The following is an 18,156-nucleotide window of genomic DNA, read 5'->3' on the forward strand; positions in this document are numbered from 1 at the left end:
TATCAAACAAGTTTTCAAGGGAGTACCTTAACACTTTGTAAAAAGTAAATTCAACATGAATGTGTATAGCAACTGTTTGGAACGTAGTTTAGTTCCAAGAACGAAAGTCATGGCGATTCGTTCTTTACAATTTAAAAACTACACAGTTAGAGTAGAGAAAAACGCCATGTTGGCCATATAGAACAAAGTCTATATACTTGAGGATGGTGTGAAGGTACTACCACACGGTCACTATTTAATCTCCGACCGAAGTGAATGTTTAGAGTACAGAAAACAACTCGGTCTACAAAAATTGACTTAAATTCTTTAAAAAAGTACAAATTGGGTGGGAGGTTTTTTTTTTGGGTGATGGGTGTTTTTTTTTCTTTTTTTTATCACAAACAATTTTCAATGTGTGTGCAAGGCAGAGCAATTTCATTATAAATTCCACTATTTAATGCCCATCCCGGCCCGCCGCAGCGGGCCCCACGGCGCTTCCTGGCCCGCAGCACTTCCTGGCCGACAGAGCGGCCACCCTCGGCCGCCACAGTGGCCGAGGGGCCCCATTTCCAAGTTAAAATGTTATAAATAAAAGTGTGATATTATTTTAAGTGTGTGTGTATATTCTAATAAATGTTTTTTTTTTAATAAATTTAAAAAAAATTTGTATTTATTAAAGTGTTTTTTTCTAGTGCTTATGTAAAATAAATGTTGTATTTTTTATTATAAATAAATTTTAAAAAAGTGTATTTTTTCATGTTTAATTTTTTTCATGTTCAATGTAGTATTTATAAAGTGCTATTACTTTTATGCATATAATTAAAGAAAATATGATTCTTTATTGATTCTGTTCTCATTATTCTTGAACGGACTAGTAGGGAAATTATTTAATCATTAGACAACTATAGTCTACAGTTAGTTGTAGGTGAACGGTTGAAGGGAACATGTATCAATTTAAAACACCATTCAGATCGTTTCTGTGTGGGCCATCAATGTCAGGCAAAATAACCTCTTAACTGAAATAATTAAAAATTGTGATAAAATGTTTGTGAAAAAGCCGAAATAAATCATCTACTATTGTTACAGTATTTGGCAGGAGTCATACGATAAAATAAAAGCAATTGGCATATCGGGATTGGGTGCAGATAAAGTTCACACAGGGACTTGATGTTTTCAGCATTATTGAACCAAACTCATGGCTGATTATTGACGATCTGGCTGAATATATGGAACAATGGTCCCAGGAAATGGTACAACTGTTCACTGTTCGCTCTCATCATGAACAGATTTCCGTTACTCTGGTTCTACACAATCTCTTATCAGAGCAAATGTATGCGAATACTTGCATTGAACTGCACCTACTATATCATCTACAAAGTTGTTCTAATAACTCTCAATCAACAAATATATCCCGGCGCTCCTAAATTTCTACTTTCAGCGTACAATCAGGCTACTAATAAACCCTACGGCTACATCCTATTGGATCTTAATCAAAATACACCCGAGGATCTACGTGTAGTCACAGATATTTTTGACAATGAAATTACAGCATATCTCCCCCGTGAACGGTAAAAAGAACTATTAGCTGCCAGCAAGAAACTGAAGAAATTACATGAAAATAGACTTTTATTTTAGTTCTAAGCACTTCAAAACCCTCGCTTAGTAAAACCATAATCAAACATGGTATTGACAATGATTTCATTAATCTAATATCTGAACTTAGTTTAAATTTAACTGAGGGCAATGTTCAACTGCCAAAAGTAGTTAAGGAACAGGCAAAGCAACATCGTTTCATTGTAAGTACATTTGCCTGTAAAAAGAAAGGAAAAACATTTAAAAGGAAACATCTTTTTCAAGTGGGCGGCAGCTTTTTTACAATTTTACTGCCAATAATTGCAGGAATTGTAAACAGTTTTCTCTAGATGGCTAAACCCTATAAATTGACTCCAATAGAACTCGCTTTCTCACCCATGGAAAACTTTGAGGACAATATGAGTAAATTCATTGACAACGAGAATATTGAGGATGATAAAAAACTGCTTTTACTTCAAGATGCACTTCGCCGAGTGGACAAACATAAGCCCTATCATGCGAAGGCCAGTGGTATTGATCACAAAAAAGTCCAATGGTATTAATCACAAAGATCAGGATTCTGCTGCTGCTGCTGCTGGAACACAATTAAAGACGGGGGAATTGGATTCAATTGTGTTGAAAATTGAAAATCGAATGCCCCACTCATATCGTGAACAAAGTAAACGACTCCTAACATATCTCATGGAAAGTGGTCAAGATCATATTCAAGTTGATACCAATGGGACGGGGATTATAATTCAGGGCAAGAGCTATAATCTACTTGATTTAATCTATGATATGGATTACAAATCGTAAAGAAGTATTATCATTTGACGCTAATCTATACAACTTTCTAAATACATTAAACTTCCCCAAAAGCCTTATTAGCAATAGACAAATTCTAAAAAAATTAAATGAACATGCACCATCGTCAACACCATTAAAATATGAACATGAAGAAGAAGAAGATTTTAAATCAATCTAGCACACCTAGTGGAAAAATTGATTTGACAATGAGGAGGAGGAAGACCACACCATTGATAGCTAGACAAAAGCGAAAACGTATCAAGTCAATGTCTGCCATCACCCCCATCGCTAACCACTAGTATACAAAGGGTAGCGAACGTTACACAACGTGTTTACGTTCAAAATGGTTGAAGTTCTGAAAGGTGTTTATGAAAATATAGGTGAAGCGGGGAGTTTAAGTTCCCCCAGCCCTCTTTCCAAGGCCACTGGTGTTCAAACTAAAAGTGTACAAGACTATCTACAAAATGAATATAGTTACACTCTGCATAGAAATCATAGACTTCGTACTTATCATTATCGAAAAACTAAAGCCTTTTTTCCTATTGCATATAATGCAAGCAGATCTCTTAACTCTAGATAAGATTCAACGACGTTACAATACACCGTACAAGTACATTCTACTTGCAATCAGTGTTTATAGTCGCTATGCATATGCAATGCCATTGCGGTCAAAGAGAGGTGTTGAAGTTGCTCAGGCTATAGAAAGTATTCTCGAACAGGATTCGTATAAAAAAATTCAAACTGATCGCAGTAGTGAATTTGTTAATCTCGATGTTGCAAAAGTACTAGCGAAATATAATACACTGCTCTATCACAGTCATAGTCCTATAAAGACTGCATTGGTTGAACGATTGATAAGAACTATTCAACTTTTAATTTCAAGATATTGTACATTAAAAAATACATTTGCTTTTATTCATGATTTAGATAAAATCATGTTGATTTATAATCAACAGCCTCATCGGTCACTGTCCAATTCAACCCCAACGGAAGTTTGTCATTCTGATCATGATACAATTGACACCTTTCTTAAACAATATTCCAATGAAACGATTGTCAATAAAAAAAAATTAATGTTGGTGATACTGTTCGAATTGATAGAACAACTAATGTTTTCGAAAAGGGGAATTTCTTGTGGTCCACCGAACTTTTTAAAGTGGCAAAAATCCTAGACACTAAACCCATAACTTATCGTTTGTGCGATACCAAAGATGAAGAGATTCTCGGCGGCTTTTATGACTATGAACTACAAAAAGTTAAGAATAATAGTGGAATCTATCAAATTGAAAAGATATTTGAGACTCGTACTCATAGGGGTAAAAAACAGTTACTTGTTTGGTGGCTAGGATACAACTCTGATTTTGATTCTTGGATCGGTGTTGATGATATTGACAATGCCCTATGATTTCTATGTAACATTTATGTCCAACGTTTCCGATCCTCTCTACAATGATCTGAGTAAGATAAATAATTTTTGGACGAAACTCTCCCCCGCCATCAAATTTGACGGTGCGTATGAAGTGGCTCTTGTCGATTGTATTCTCAAAAATACCTTTGACATCCTGAGAAAGGATCGTGTGTATGATATAAAAGTTATACTATTGATAGGTCACTCTTTGTCGAGTATGAATGAGTTGAAGCACTTAAATCTAGCGAATATCCACATGTCAAATTGAAATATATTGAATATGATGGTAGGACAGATTTATGGTGTACAATCAATAGAAAAATCTCATATCGTAGGAATAGTACATTCCATTTTAATTATTCATTGGAACACGATAGGATGTACATTACCTCACCTGTTTACACTGAAATAATTATTCTCAATGATAATCTAAGAGACGTTCTTGGCTTTAAACAGAATATGATCAATGGGAAAAACGCTGGCACCGTTTACGGGATGGATCAAGTTATTTTTGCTGATTATCTACCTGGTTTCGCCTTGGACTCTTGCATATTTCTCTATGCACCCTTTGTGGAAACAACGAGAGTTGGTAATTGAAATGTCCCCCTCCTACGTGTTCTTGAACGAAAAACAACCTATGAACTTGTTCATCACTATAATATAAAGCATCCTCAGTATGTTCATGTAAACACTTCGTATTTGAAGCTCTGTCAGTTAACACTAAGAAGTGAATTTGGCGACCCTCTAGCAATAACAAAAGGTTTAGCAGTGATTAAATGTCATTTTCGACCCATCGTCGGCGACACCGGCACCACCTAAAATGAACAATAGAAGAATTCCATTTGTATGTCCCGATATCGATTGCTATATTGGTGGTCTGAGTCCACGTAAAATAGGTCATTGATTGGACGATTACAAGGGGCGTACTATAATGTCTGGCTATGGTCTTTGTAGCTAGTTTGCTAGGCTATTTCGTTCTGCACTACCCCTTGCCAGAAAATATCTTGTACCTGCTGCGTAAATTTTGCTGCCTCAACCATACAGGACTGGGGGTTGGGTAAGAATTTCAAGAAGAGTGTTAAGGAAAATATTAGATCTTCAGCAAGTGCCGTTGGTGAGGAATTAAAATCTCAGCAAAATAGGAAGTGATTGAAAAGGACGCGTGCGCATCATTCGCTCATCAGTCTCTACCCAGGTGGGAAGCGAAGGACATCAACAAGGACTTTGAGGAATAAAACAAGGAAGACCAATAAGAAGAAGAAGAAAAAGAAAAAAATTGTTAGATCAAAGAAGGATTTCTTCTCTTAAGATGACTTATCTCCCTCACGAGGAATCACATCCATCAATCAGTTCCTCATTGAATCTATTCAATGCCAAAAATGTTGATGTCAGTGTCAAGTATGGCTACTATGAACAATTTCACCCCTAACAACCCCTCTTGGAAAAAATACACTTTCAAATATTTTCCAATGAAGACTATTTCATTGATTTGTCATCAACATTTATTAATTTAAATGTTGCGGTGAAGAAAAAGTCAGATAATACAACTCCAACTGCTGCCGATGGTCTATCCTACGAAAACTGTATTCTACACAACCTGTTCAAACAAATTAATGTATTTATTAATGGAACATTGGTGAGCACTAGCAATAATTTATCCAACTATGCAAGCTACATACAATTTATGATGATGACACCAAAGGCATATAAGGGGTTGAGAGGACAGTCATTGGGCTATGAATATCGATCAGGTGTTGATACTGACGGCGAGTGGACTACTGCAGTGACCCAGAATATCATCTGGTTGGAAAATTAAGTCATAAGATATTCAATATATCCCAATGGTTACCCCCCAATGTCAAGATTGACATAAAGTTGCAACTGGCCCCATCGAAATTCATTTTGAGAAAAACACTTCCTGCAGCACCCGATGCAAATGTCATTATCACATCTGCAATTCTCCACGTCCAAAAACAACAGGTTATGAGCTCTGTTGCCTTGGCAGTGGAAAAGCTAAGAGCCATTGGCAATAAAATTAAACTTCTTGTCCCCCATACGATCACCAATCAACGTTACATTGCCACCGACTCTCGTAGCTATACGGATTCATCATTTATCAATGGAGAAATCCCATCAAAATTGGCTTTGGCCTTTGTGAAGAGTGGCAGTGCCGTTGGATCCTGGACTGAATCCCCCCATGATTTTAATTTTTTCGGTTTATCTAGCCTTGTGTGCAAAGTGAATGGCATTCCACTGTACACTCTATCATTTGACAAAAAATCCTATAGAACTCTGTATGAGTTGACCATGCAATTCCTAGATCATGACTCCCAACTATTTGAAAATGGAATAAACGAATCAATGTTTTCAAAAAATCATGGCGTAATTGTTTTTGACTTGTCGGGGACCCATAATATGAGCGTAGTACGAACAGGGAATGTACGTTTAGAGTTTACATTTGCCGATGCTTTGACTGAGAGTATCACTCTAATATAATTAAGTCATTTTGAGACCTATTAGGAGATCAGACCAGACGACAGTGTTCTACTAGACCTGGCACCATGAATACAAACCAAATAATCAACGTATTTAGTATGGATCAATACATGTCCCAGTACAAGTCCTATTGCATACCATTGGACTTTATTGGAAAAATTCCAAGTGTTAACAAAACCCTAATCATTGTTAATAGCAGTCCATCAACTTTGAGGACAGGCCATTGGCTATGCATCTTTCAAACAGCGAAGAATATTGAATTTTTTTATTCTCTTGGCCTATCGTATAAATTCTACACTCCATACATCAGCAAATTTATTGAAAGCAGAGTGAAAACTATTATTCAAAATCAACGAAGAGTACAGGATTTAACGACTAAGATATGTGGCTTTCATGCACTATTCTTTTTCATGCTCCAATGTTGCGGCAATACTTACAAGCAGTTTATAAACATCTATGCTGACACCTCGATTGAACGATTTTTTTGTAGAAAATATACTTACAAGCGTGTTTAAAATTGATTTTAGTGCCCTACGAATAAAATGTTCAAAAATGTATGTGAAATTCTTTATTAATAAATTAAAAATTTATATACATTATAAAAACGACTTTTCTACTCTTTAGATTTCATCTTCTACTAGGTATATGTATTTTTTAACTACAACTAATGGGGGAAGATTATTCGAATCCAAGGTGTACTGATCCTGGAGTGTTGCAATGTAAGGGTCGCATTTTCTACAGTAGAGTGTAACTTCACTCTCGTCATATCTATTTGTGTAGTCAATGTTACTATTCTCATTCATTATGTATAATTCAAATGTTTAAATTTCCTTATTTGAAGCAATGTCACAAACAGTGTCCTCAAGTGGCGAATCACATTCTGTCACAGCCAAATAAAAATCAGTGGGCTGAAAATCATAATACCCATTGTCTTCACAACGATGACGTAGAAACCAAATTCTTTTGTTGTTCCAACAGTTGAATCGCTGACCCGGCTCCTCCTTTCAGAACAATCTAAAACCACGACGATACCAATCTCGCAGCAGTAAATTAAAATCACGCTTAGGATTCTTTCCAATCATACCAGGATATGTATTCTCCCACTGATTGTATTTATCATAGTGGCAATTGGAGCTTAGGTGCCCTCTAGGCTGAGAGTCAAACACCTCTTAAAGACAGAAATTACAACCTTTAATTTGTACAGCATATCCTCTATGCAATTTACACGGGTTGAATAATCTACACTTTTCATCATACTCATCAATCATTGTGTAATTCTCACATGATGACCAGCTGCCCAGTGTGTACATGCATAGTGGACATGTATGGAACATTTTTTTGATGTGTTGACACTCTCACTGCCACCATGAAACTGAGCTACCAACAACAAATTGAGTGGGATAGAGAGAGAGGAGTAAATCATCCTTGAACACCATCTTTCTCATGAAAAAAAAGTATTAAATTTCTAAACTAGTGTTTAAAAGCATATCCACAATATCATTTTGCCGTGTCGTGATTAATATGTCAATAAGTTGTGTAAATGCAATAGGACCACGACGTAAAAGCTTCATGCAATAGTCTAATGATGGAGAAATCATTTTTCATTATATTGACAAGCATTCCCTGAGAAAGTATCTTCCTTTGAATAGGCAGCTCTAGAAAATCATCATCAATAATCAAACGTTTTTCGATAAACACAAGATTCCCCATGATTCGCTCTTTCTCAAATCTATCCATTTCTTAGAGTCCTAACACTCTCACAACCAACTTCAGACTAACCAGAATTTTTTTCTACTCTAAAGATACACGCTAGCCTACTATAGAAAGAAAAATATCTTTGATTTAGAAACAATTTTATTGAGCATAATTATAACAATAATAATCACTGATTCAATTCGTTTTCATCAATGTATTTCACTAGTACATCTAATGCTGCCCGAAGTCTATTCATATTCACAATATTCAGTTTCGCAGCAAAACATAATTGCTCCTCCATTTTAAATTTGCTTAAGGATATCACATATCTAGCATACATATCATCCCATTCAAGGCATAGTCTACAGCCCCCTGTTATTTCCACAGCCCCGTTTGGTACTCGTATATCTTTGCTGCTAAAGGCTCCACCATCAACCTCCAATAGTGTAAATACTCCACTCATTTTCTCTACTAATATCGTCTCAAATAAACTATTCTCTCTGAATTCAATTCTCTTACTAATACGAATTGCAATGAAAATCACTCGTTTTATTCGAATCCAATTACCAATCAAGTTATCGTATATGGAGTAACCTCCGCTCTCTCTGATTGCCCCTAAAAAATGGTTGTTGCCTCAAAAACCAGTCTGGTTGCGTTATATAATCTCAATTATACTTTCAAAACGTGTTTGTTCTTTTTATAGGTATATAATATAAAAGGATTGGTTGCTTTTTGCAATATGCACGTCAAACTGCACTGTATATTCATGCCTCAGGTGTAAGTTTCCATGTAAGTTCAGTGGTAATTACTACGATACTACTCCCTTGCCCTGAAACCTTTGAGGGAGTATTCTCCTCAAAAACATCATTTCTATGTGGAAATCAACTACGCTGAACAAAATGGCTATCTCAATATTTTGATTGGATGCATTTGGAGGTCGGGTGGGCGTGAGGGGGGGGGGGCTAGTTGCCCTCCAAATACTTTTGAATATTCAAAAGGGCACTAGCCCTTTGAATTTCCAATCAGATGAGCCTTTTTTGAAGTTTCTACGACAATGCTTTCTTTAAAAAACCTTATATGCCCCAAGGGCATAACTTACAACCCTTGCCCTGATGGCTTTGGGGGAGTGTCCTCCTCAAAAACATAATTTTTATCTGGAAATCAACTACGCTGAACCAAATGGCTCTCTCAAAGTTTTATTTGGACGTGTTTCGGGAAATGGTGGGCATGGAAGGGGTGTTAGTTGCATTCCAATCACTTTCTACTATTAAAAAGGGCACAAGCAACTCAAATTTCCAATTGAATGAACCCTTTTTGAAGTTTCTACGACAACTTCTTCAATACGAAATGCCCTGCTCTAAAGGAATAAAATAATAAATAATACATTGTGCCAACATCTTTCTTATATGCCCTCATGGCACAACTTAAAACCCTTGCTCCGAGGGTTGTGGGGGAATGTCCTCCTCAAAAATATATTTTTTTATGGAAATCAACTACGCTGAAGAAAATGGCTATCTCAAAATTTTGATTGGATGTGTTTGGGGGAATGATGGGCCTAGGGGGGGGCTAGTTACCCTCCAATCACTTTCAAATATTAAAAAGGGCACTCGCCCTTTGAATTTCCAATAGAATGAGCCTTTTTTGAAGTTTTTACGACAACACCTTATATTAAAACCTTATATGCCCCCAGGGCATAACTTACAACCCTTGCCCTGAAGATTGTTGGGGAGTGTCCTCCTCAAAAACCTAATTTCTATCTAGAAATCAACTACGCTGAACAAAATGGCTATTTCACAATTTTGATTGGATGTGTTTCGGGAAATGGTGGACGTGGAAGGGGTGTTAGATGCCATCCAATTACTTTCGACTATTAAAAAGGGCACTAGCAACTCCAATTTCCAATTGAATCAGCCCTTTTCGAAGTTTCTACGACAACTTCTTCGATACGAAGTGCCCTGCTCTAAAGGAAAAAAATAATAAATAATACATTGTGCCAAAATCGTTCTTATATGCCCTCAGGTCATAACTTAAAACCCTTGCCCCGAGGGTTTTGGGGGAGTGTCCTCCACAAAACCATATTTTCTATCTTGACATCAACTACGCTGAACAAAATGGCTATCTCAAAATTTTGATTTGATGTGTTTGGGGGAATGGTGGGCGTGGGGGGGGGGGCTAGTTGCCCTCCAATCATTTTCGACTATTAAAAAGGGCACTAGCGACTCCAATTTACAATCGAATGAGCCCTTTTTGAAGTTTCTACGACAACTTCTTTGATACGAAGTGCCCGGTTATGGAAACAAAAAAATAAATAATACATTTTGCCAACATCGTTCTTCACTTAGGCAGCGCTATTGCGCTGCCTATCATAGTTTTGGTTATGAGGAAGTATACAGACATTTTCAGGAGGGATTTTTTTATGGTAGGGATGGGGTTGGAGGAGGTGGCTACGTGAGAAGATATTTCCATATAGGATATTGTCACAGGAGAAGGTATATTTCTATGAGAGGGGGCGCCGGTTTTCCCAGCATTATTTAAAAAACGATCATACATTAAATAAAAAACCAAGTTTTTTCAACTGAAAGTAAGGAGCAACATTAAAAGGAACAGAAATTGTATATGAGGGGTTCTCCTCCTAGTCAATACCTCGCTCTTTACGCTAAAGTTTATTTAGTACTTTCAAAAAAGCTATCTATTCTAATTAAACGGCTTTTGTCACTCAGAGGTGATTCTTAAAGAATTGGAACAAAATTCAAACTTTAACGTAAAAAGCGAGGTATTGACTAGGGGGAGAACCCTCATTTACGTAATAAAAATATACGAATATAGAAGTTCGTTACGTAAGTTATTTAGTAAGTTACGTCAGATCAAAATTTCGAGAAAGCCATTTAGCCAAAAGAGAAGTGAAAAAAAAATCTGGTGGGGGGGGGGGAGTCAGAGTAGGGGGTTAAGGGGGGATCATCTTATGGAGGATGTTTCTTTGGGGGAAGTGAGATTTCTATGAAGATCCCAGCATTAATTAAAAAACGATCAGAAATTAAATAAAAAAAAGTTTTTTCAACTGAAAGTAAGGAGCAACATCAAAGCTTAAAACAAACTGAAATTATTACGTATATGAGGGGGTTCACCCCCTAATCAATACCTCACTCTTTACGCTAAAGTTCTTTTTAGTAGTTTCAAAAGAGCTATCTCTTTTAATTAACCGGCCTTTGTGATTCAGGGGTTTGTGATTCCAACAAAATTCGAACTTTACTGTAAAGAGTGAGGTATTTACTAGAGGGCGTGCTCCCTAATAAACGTAATAAAAACATACGAATATAGAAGTCCGTTAGGTAAGTTAATTCATAAGTTGCGTCAGAACAAAATTTCGAGAAAGCCATTTAGCCAAAAAAAGAAAATTAATATGTCAATTTCATTTTAATTATTTATGCACGGTGAGCCAAAATCAAAGCTGCATTAATTCAAAAATGTTCAGAAATTAAATTTAAAAAAACAGTTTTTTTAACTGAAAGTATGGAGCAACATTAAAACTTAAAACGAACAGAAATTATTCAGTATATGAAAGGGGCTGTCCCCTCCTCAACGCCTCGCTCGTTACGCTAAAGTTTGACTCTGTTCAACAACTTTATTTTTCAAACACTAAAAAACTTTATCGTAAAGAGCAAGGCGTTGAGGAGGGGACAGTGTTTCATATACTTAATAATTTCTGTTCGTTTTAAGTTTTAATTTTACTCCTTAATTTCATTTAAAAAAACTTTTTTTTTTATTTAATTGTAGAAAAAGCCAGGACAGATAGTCCAATTAGGCCTAATTGAGAGGCAAATGTTTAAATGGCACGGGTAAATGGCGGGAGTAAGTGTGACTCTCTTATTGGACAAATACTCGTGTGTTAGGTTTTGGAAAGGTACGCCTACCTAGAGTCTCAGGCAGGTTGACCAATAATTTAAAATTGACATGTGGCTTATTCGAAGGTCACCACTTCATTAAGATTTTTGCTTATTAGTAAACTCATACGCTCTAGATCCCATTCCACCCATATTTACTTCTCATGCATGAGGATCCACCCTGCGCAGGCCAAAATCCTTATTCTTGTATCCTAAAACTGTAAGCAAAATTAGAAGGCGAAGAAAGCTAAAAAGCTTCAACGAAGGTCAATACTTCATTCAGTTGTTTACGTTCGGGTATTTTTTTTTCTATTTAGGATACAGCGGCTTCTTGTTGGGAGAGTAAAATTATAGTACCCTGTAAGGCTCTAGGAATTGTCCACTCTTAGAAGTCATGGACGTCAGGTGGCGCGTGCCACCTGGTGCAAACAGTCTACTGCAGCATTCTCGTCATGCTGCAGAGCTTGTAAAGCCACTTTTCGAGTTGAGGGGATCAAAACCTCCTACTAAGATCTTTATACATAAAAAACAAATCACAATCTTAGAATTTGCACTTTTTTTCATTTTGATTCTTTTTGGGCAAAAGCAATATTTATTTGTTTTGCACAAATTGCCAGAAAACCCCTCCTTGCTGTGGTACTATCTCTTTGTTACTTATAATAGGCACTATAAATTTCAATTTTCTTGTAAAATCCTCCTCCTCCAAACTCATAGCACCAATGGATTGATATGAACACTCCTGGGGGAAGAGGGAAGAAGACAATCGGCAGTATCGATGTAAAAAATGGTTTCCTTGCTATTCAAGGTGTGGGGACTATAACTCTCGTGCATGTAGTTTTCGACCATGGTTTTTCCTATTGTGCACTTTTTATCCGACGCCACTTTCAGTGGGCTTAATACTCTCTTTAAAATACCCATAAATTGTTTTATTGCAAGAGACTTCTACTGTTAAGATTAATCAAAAAGACAGTTGTCATTGCTAAATCAGCTACAAACGGCATTTCTTCTCCCTATAATTTTTCACAAGGTGTTTTTAAATTTCCGGTTACTTTGGGCCTTGGTTCGCTCTTAACTAGGTTACAGTTGTCCCTGCAACCATGATTTCTATGTGCATGCTTAAGAACACAGGGGAGGATACAACGTTAGCCTTTATAATCACTTTCTAAATAAAAGGTCTATCGAGACAGGAAAAGTAAACACTGTCTTACACGGTATCATAATTTCGCAAAATCAATCGAACAGTTCATGGTGACCAACTATAAGTAAGGAGCGACCCGGCTCAATAGTAACCGAAACTCTAAAAAATGAAATTTTATACCAATAGATACATCAAAAGAATCAAATTTTAATACTGATTTCAAATATATAATTTTAATCAAGTTTAGTCCTACCCATCTAAAGTTAAGCGGCTGAGGAAATTTGCCTGGTTTTTGAAAAAGAATAAAACACCCCTTAAAAGCTATAGAACCTTAATGAAAATCACACCATCAGATACAGCGTATCAGACAACCCTACTATAGAATTTTCAAACTCATATCTGCAAAAATGTATAATTTTTTATTTTTTGCAAGAAGAAAGATCATGGACGCATGTTTATTTGTTGTTTTTTGCCAGGGATGATCGTATCGACCCAGTGGTCCTAGAAGATCGTGGGAGGGCTCAGTCGAGTGGAAATTAAAAGTTCTATTCCCTTTTTTAAATGATCAAAAAAATGAGGGCAACTAGGCCCCCTCTCACGCTCATTTTCTTCCCCAAGTCACACCATCAAAATTTTGAGATAGCTATTTTGTTCGGCATGGTCAAAAATATAGGATGACTTAATCCCCCAGAGTCCCCAGGGGGAGGGCTGAAAATTATGAACTTTATCCAATATTTACATATAGTATTGTTTATTGGGAAGTATACAGACGTTTTCAGGGGGGGGACTTTTTCTGGTAGTGGGGGGGAGGGGGTCGGAGGTTATGTGTGAGGATCTTTCCATGGAGAAGTTCGTTACGTAAGTTAATTCGTGAGTTATGTATAAATATTACTAATAAAATCGTTCGTAAATAAAATTAAACAACTTTCGAGAAAGCCATTTAACCAAATAAAAGTAAAATGCATATGTAAATTTTTATAATATTTTATAGTTAATTACTTGGCAAGAAAAAAAAATATAAGAGAGAGAGTGAAGAAGAAGAAAAAGACTGTCATCCTAATCCAGCAATTGAGATAAATGTGCACTTGAACGAGGTTTTGACCTTACTCATCTATCCAATTACCTAGGAACAAACAGTATAACAGAACCATTAACCAAATAGAAATGTCCAAATCCATGCAAAGTCTTCATCAATAAATGTAAGTCGTTGTAAATTCACAAGCAAAAGCACTTTAAATCTAGCGAAATATTTCCAAGTAGTACCTTCCATTAGGGCTCATCAGAAGAAATACCACCTGCCTTAACGGGTTTCGAGGCTCTACTTTCTTTACCCAGCACAGTGGAGCCTCTACCATAAGATCTTTATGGTATCCCTATGTTAGGTAAAACTTTAGAAATACATGCATACTAGTAAAACTATTCAAAATTACATACAAAATGTGTTTCATTCTTTCCTTATTAAAATCCCAGAGGTCACTGAGTAAAGACCATTCTGGAACAAACAAAGACTGGTCCAGATGTGAGCCAAAATAAAAACCTGCATTAATTCAAAAACGTTCACAAATTAAATAAAAAACAAGTTTTTTTTAACTGAAAGTAAGGAGCAATATTGAAACTTAAAACGAACCGAAATTATTCTGTATTTGAAAGAGGCTTTCCCCTACTCAACGCCTCGCTCTTTACGCTAAAGTTAGACTCTTTCTCATTACTCTATTTTTTAAAACAATGAAAAACTTTAGCATAAAGAGCGAGCTGTTGAGGAGGGGACAGCCCCTTTCATATACGGAATAATTTCTGTTCGTTTTAAGTTTTAATGTCGCTCCTTACTTTCAGTTAAAAAAAAACTTGTGTTTATTTAATTAGCACAAAGTCAGTATCTTTATCTTGATATAAACAAGGAAAATCTAAATAGCATTGAAGCATGAAATAAAACTTTTTATTTAATATATTGATCAACATTTGATAAAAAAAAATCCCAATAAGAAGACTCAATAAGAATCTTAAATAGAAAAAGAATAATGATAACAGATCATATGATAAAAGGGACTTTATGAACTTATGATCTTTGAAGAAATTTTTTGGCTTTATTCGCTTGCTCAATTTGCTTGTAGTTTTAGGATACAGGAATATTGATTTGACACGCAGAGAGAAAATCCTCATGAATAAAATTTAAATAAGGAGGGAGTGGTCTCTAAGGAGTCTCACTTTTAGGACGTCTCAATGTTTGTGCTCGCCTTTAGTAAACTGGCTAATGTTTCTTGTTTAGCCAAGATCTCATGGTATTATTCAGTTTTTTTTCAAAATCATTTTAATGGTTTAATCATCCCAGAAAATATTCTATATCATATAAGTGGTTCTTTGAACACTCGTTTGGAAAAGAAATTGAAGTTTAATTTTTTAAGATTCATTAAATCTAACAAGACACGTAAGCATAACTTTTTTTGGGGAGGGGCGGGGGGAATGCTCATGGCAGAAGTTTGTTCATCAAACAAATTTTTAATTCGTCAGATGATATATTAAAAATTCATATGACTCATCGAAACATACAGACACACATTGCTAAAATGGTGACAACCATGAAGCTTTTGGGAGTTGGGTCCCAAGACCCTTGCTGTGTACTTGCTTAACCCTGATGTGAAAAATTCTTCATTACCACTACTGTAGCCACTACCAAATCACTGCGAAACCAAGCCACCTGAGGCCAGCAAGGCTACACATGCTTTTATTCCACCCCAGGCTATTCAAAGCTTCTCTCTTTACACTCTTCCAGAAAGTACCCATTTCCCTTAAATTCTCCCACCTATCTTAAGACAAGGTGCTTTTCGTTTGGCCCTACACGGTTTGCCGACAAGGACCATCTCAGATGAAGGATCTGTCATCCTTCATCCGTGGAACATGTCTTAACCATCTAAACCTTTCTCTCATTATATCCCTAGTAAGTGCGAAGGAACCACATTTTTGGTACAGCTTACTGCTTGAGATACGGTCAGTCAGTCGGATACCAAAAACAATCCGTAGGTAATTTCTCTGCCAAGCAAATCCTCCTCCTTTTTTTGAAGTGCCTAGGCTTTAGACCCATACTTGACCACGGTCATCACTGTAACTTCTAATGCTCTAATTTGGGTTTGCAGACGCGCCTTTATATTCTTCCAAACTTTTTTCAACGGTTAAAAACACCCTGGGTCTTTGCTATCCTACTTTTAACATCTTCACTGTCTTTACTAATAATACTACCTAGGTATATGAAGCTGTCAACTTGATCGATGTTCTCGGTACCGAATATCACCTTTTTACCTTCACTTACTCCTAGCTTTCACGACTTAGTCTTCTGAACATTAACTTTCAAATCTACTCTTACACAATGACCTCACAAGTTCGTCCTGGCTAAGTGGAAGTGTGCTGGGTTGAGAGCTCTTTGTCCAAGGGGCACGGGTTCGATCCCTGGCGTGGCCAGTTATTTGGTTTGGGACGTGGGTCAGTGGTGTGACTCTGTAAGCTTAGCCAGAGTCGACCCAGCTCTAAATGGGTACCTGGAGAAATCTGGGGAAGGTAAGCAGGAAGGGTGTACAAAAAAGCTTAGGATGGCTGGCCCCCAGCCCCCCCATTGCACTTCCTGGCTGAAGGGCCAAGAAACGGAGATCAGCACCGCCGGTTTGGACCTTAAGGGTCTAGTGCCATCTTACTTTTTTTTTTACCTCACAAGACCTCTTAATTTCATTCATTTTACTAAGACTTTCATCTACGATGCTTAAATTATTAGTATAATCTAAGTCTAGGAGTGTTTTACTTCCCCACTTGATTCTGTTTTCACCCCTTACCATTGCCCCCCCCCCCTCCTTGGGACTTAGTCCATCAAATAATATATATAAATGGAAATAGAACGCAGCCCTGCTTAACTACTGTTTTAATACAAAACCAGCTACTAACCTCATTTCCTGCTTTAACTGCATCAATTTTATTCTCGTACAACACTGATCACTTTAATGTGCTTATCTGATACTCTGTACAAGGATAGGACCTTCGCTAAAGCTCGTCTATCAGCTAAATCAAACGCTTGCTCATAATATGCAAAACTGAGAACTAAAGACGATTGATGACTTAGCTGACTTCTCAACTTCTCAATTATTAATCTAAGATGGAAAATCTGGTCGACACCTTCCTTCTGCCCTTCTTAAACCAACAATGTTTTTTTTTTTATGCAGCATCTCTAAGTGCAAAATGTATCATCGTAGTGAATAATATAATTCTTACAGAAACCAAGCTTATGGCTTCTATAATTACCACACTCAATAGGATGAACTGCACATTATGAAAAAAAAGTTTTCACTATGTATCGTTTCATGGATGTTCATTACCTAAGGTAAATAGTACACAGTCTTTGTACTGTTAAAAACAAAACAATACAGATATAGACTTCAAAAATTACTTCGTACACACAGAACTTATTTCAGAAGTTCTCTAATTACAAGTTCACGTTGCAAATAATAACCTAAAATTATCATAACCCGTCTGAAAATGGGATACAGGAGCATACAAATTTACTGGTTAGATGTATCAGCATCTGTTGCTCTGCAACTGGGACCCATAGGTCACAGTTGCTGTATCACTCCAAGGGGCCTTAGCATTGGAAGTCTAGTTCCTCGAAGCATCGGAGGTCTAGTTCGTGTCGGAGGTCTCGATGTCATGGCTGGTGAAAGACTATTAAGAACCATATAAGTTAGTCTTCTATTTGGTTGAGGTTACTTACGGAATTTTCTGCTCATTGGAGACCAATCTTGATGTTTGCCGTAGGTTTTCTTTTCAGTAAAGCGCTAGTTTTAAAATTCTGCAGATTTTGAAAATTTTCACGAGCTAGTTTATTTGAGCTAGTTTTTTAAATATCTTGTATAATCTGCGAAGCAATAATTTTTGTTCGTTTAAAGTCGCAACATTGATCTCACCTTCAGTAAAATAAAACATTTTTTTTAATATTAATATGTAAGAAGAGACAAGGATTCGAGAATTCAAATATTTGTTCCAAAGACCAGTTTATTTACTCAACATGTATGGCATTGTAACGACATTGTATGACGACATTGTAACGACATTGTATGAGATTGTAACGCAACGTTGTGATGAGTAATATTTTAATGGCAATTGTGGAGTCAAGATTTTTCAGACTTGAATTTTAGGGTGAGCTT

At 36.5% G+C, this 18,156-nt stretch overlaps 1 protein-coding gene across 1 annotated transcript in view; it reads left to right on the forward strand.

Annotated features, from left to right (window-relative positions):
• The window catches only part of LOC148951479 (solute carrier family 12 member 2-like), a 151,607-nt gene extending 133,915 nt beyond the window's left edge, over positions 1-17,692 (forward strand). Inside the window, exon 12 of the mRNA XM_089091122.1 lies at positions 17,526-17,692. Within this exon, the coding sequence (XP_088947248.1) occupies positions 17,526-17,692 (167 nt within the window). The remainder of the gene's footprint in view (positions 1-17,525) is intronic.
• Positions 17,693-18,156: the final 464 nt, after the last annotated feature.

Source organism: Artemia sp. Qi Xiang Cuo, chromosome 6, assembly GCF_049724085.1.
Source record: "Artemia sp. Qi Xiang Cuo chromosome 6, ASM4972408v1, whole genome shotgun sequence".
NCBI lineage: Eukaryota > Metazoa > Arthropoda > Branchiopoda > Anostraca > Artemiidae > Artemia > Artemia sp. Qi Xiang Cuo.